This window comes from Trichoplax adhaerens, genomic scaffold (assembly GCF_000150275.1).
Source record: "Trichoplax adhaerens TRIADscaffold_2 genomic scaffold, whole genome shotgun sequence".
Lineage (NCBI taxonomy): Eukaryota > Metazoa > Placozoa > Uniplacotomia > Trichoplacea > Trichoplacidae > Trichoplax > Trichoplax adhaerens.
Window position 1 is genome coordinate 6,991,672 of NW_002060944.1, and position 1,966 is coordinate 6,993,637.

A 1,966-nucleotide genomic window follows, 5' to 3' on the forward strand; every position below is an offset into this window, starting at 1 on the left:
ATTGTGCTTAAGTTATAGAAGGCATAATTCATATATGTTTATTACGTAGTCTTGCTTTCTTCTCCCCTTCTACCTGTTTTATGGTCATTGCAATCCAAAACCATGACCTTCTTGGACTATTTTAACCCATAGCTCCAAACAATGATAGTGTTGATTGTGCTTGAGTTATAGAATTTATATGTATTTTTTATGTAGTCATGCTTCTTCTCCGCTTCTACCTACTTACCTCGTTCTACCTGTTTTATATTCATTGCAATCCAAAACGGCTAGCACCATTTTAAGCCAGTGCTCCCTCCATCCATGATATTATTGATGATTATGCTTCACTTTTCCACCCCACTATTAAATTTTTTTCGTCTTTGCCCTTTTAAAATCGCACTGTTACTTACATGGTTGCTTTTAGAATGGATTAATCCATCCTATCGATGTTGTATGCATGGACTAATGGAAGAAAAGAGGCAAAAGATTTTCTTCCATAAGTCCATGATGTTGATTCTCCATATTGGAAAGTTTCAGTACTGAAAATAGGCAAGAGTATAGTGTATGTATAATGACTTGTAGTATAGTCTCTATGACCAGTCAAGTGTGAGCAAGCACATTTTTGGCTGTGAACGCGCCTTCAATACGACTACTCAAACAGTACTCTTACAATACGATTGGCTAGATGGCGCTCGGTCATGATCCCGGTTACTATGTTCTACTATAGGCAAGTTGAAAAATAAATCGATAACCCAACACCAACTACCCTAACCCATCTACCACTCAACAACAAGTAGAATTCGTATGAGAACGAAAGGAACAACAAACAAGGCGATGGAGGCAGCGCCTTCTTGATCAAATCCAGACATTGAATGAAGGCCTCAGTAGGCAACAAGACTGCCAGCATCCGCCAACTTTTTCAACTTGTTGTTGATGATGGCATCGAGAAATAGCCATGATGGCAATCGACGAGATCTATCCAGTTGGGTCAAATTGAATGTAGGTGGGCAATATTTCCTCACCACCAGGATGACACTGTGTAAAGATGAAAATTCTTTCTTATGCCGTTTATGTAATAACGATCCTGATCTTCCATCGGATAAAGTAAGTCCAACACCATTTAGTTCATCCACTGCATGCAGTGTGTAAATTGATGGAGGGGCAATGGATGCCATGTATAGGATAGATGTTAGCCAATTGGATCATTTTATGTTCTTGTTATGCTTACCCTTTATCAACCCCTTCATTGGATGATGTTTCCATTCAGCTTTACAAGTCATTTATAGGGTAGAGAGAGAGAGAGAGAGAGAGAGAGAATCAACATCTGTCCCATGGGTTGAGTCGACGACAAGCGATGGAAATGCTGCAAAAGCCAAATTACTGTAGATACTGTACGAGAGGAGAGAGAGAGAGATCAATTAAAATTGTTGTTGTACGACAGGCAAAATCCCATCGATTTGATGGTAGCATTGCTTACTTTCTCTGCCTTTCATCCAATAGTCATCATCATTCAATAGAGACAAGATATTCGTTTGTAAAATTGACTTTCTTGCAACGACCGTAAAACCCTCTTGCCTATGTTGTCATGGCTAGAACATGGCTACAACTGGACTTGTCTTGCTTCTTTTAGCCAGTGATTGAAGGCGAAAAATAATGTAAAATGATGTCCATGATACAAAATGGAGGATGATGCATTCAATAGTCGACTCTTATCCATTACATTCGATCTCTTCTTCATCTTTTTTTATGATGTATTATTTTGCTTGTGCTACTCATAGAAATAGAGACAAGCGATCGTTGACAACATGGAGTTAGAAGAGTAGAAGAAAATTCCACTTTATCCATCATATGATCATCATGTCAAGAAATGATTGCACTTTTTTTTCCAACTCCTTGTTATCCATCGTGTATCCAAGCACAGGACAATAAAAGGAATACAATTTAATCATTCCTAGATACAGTAGGTCCATAACTTGATTGCCACCAT

The 1,966-nt window shown here is 38.4% G+C and overlaps 1 protein-coding gene across 1 annotated transcript in view; it reads right to left on the reverse strand.

Moving 5' to 3' along the window:
* TRIADDRAFT_53712 (uncharacterized protein) overlaps positions 1-276 on the reverse strand; it is a gene marked incomplete at both ends in the record, with an annotated part of 5,046 nt that extends 4,770 nt beyond the window's left edge. Inside the window, one exon of the mRNA XM_002110061.1 lies at positions 227-276. Coding sequence (XP_002110097.1) covers positions 227-276 — 50 coding nt within the window. The remainder of the gene's footprint in view (positions 1-226) is intronic.
* Positions 277-1,966: the final 1,690 nt, after the last annotated feature.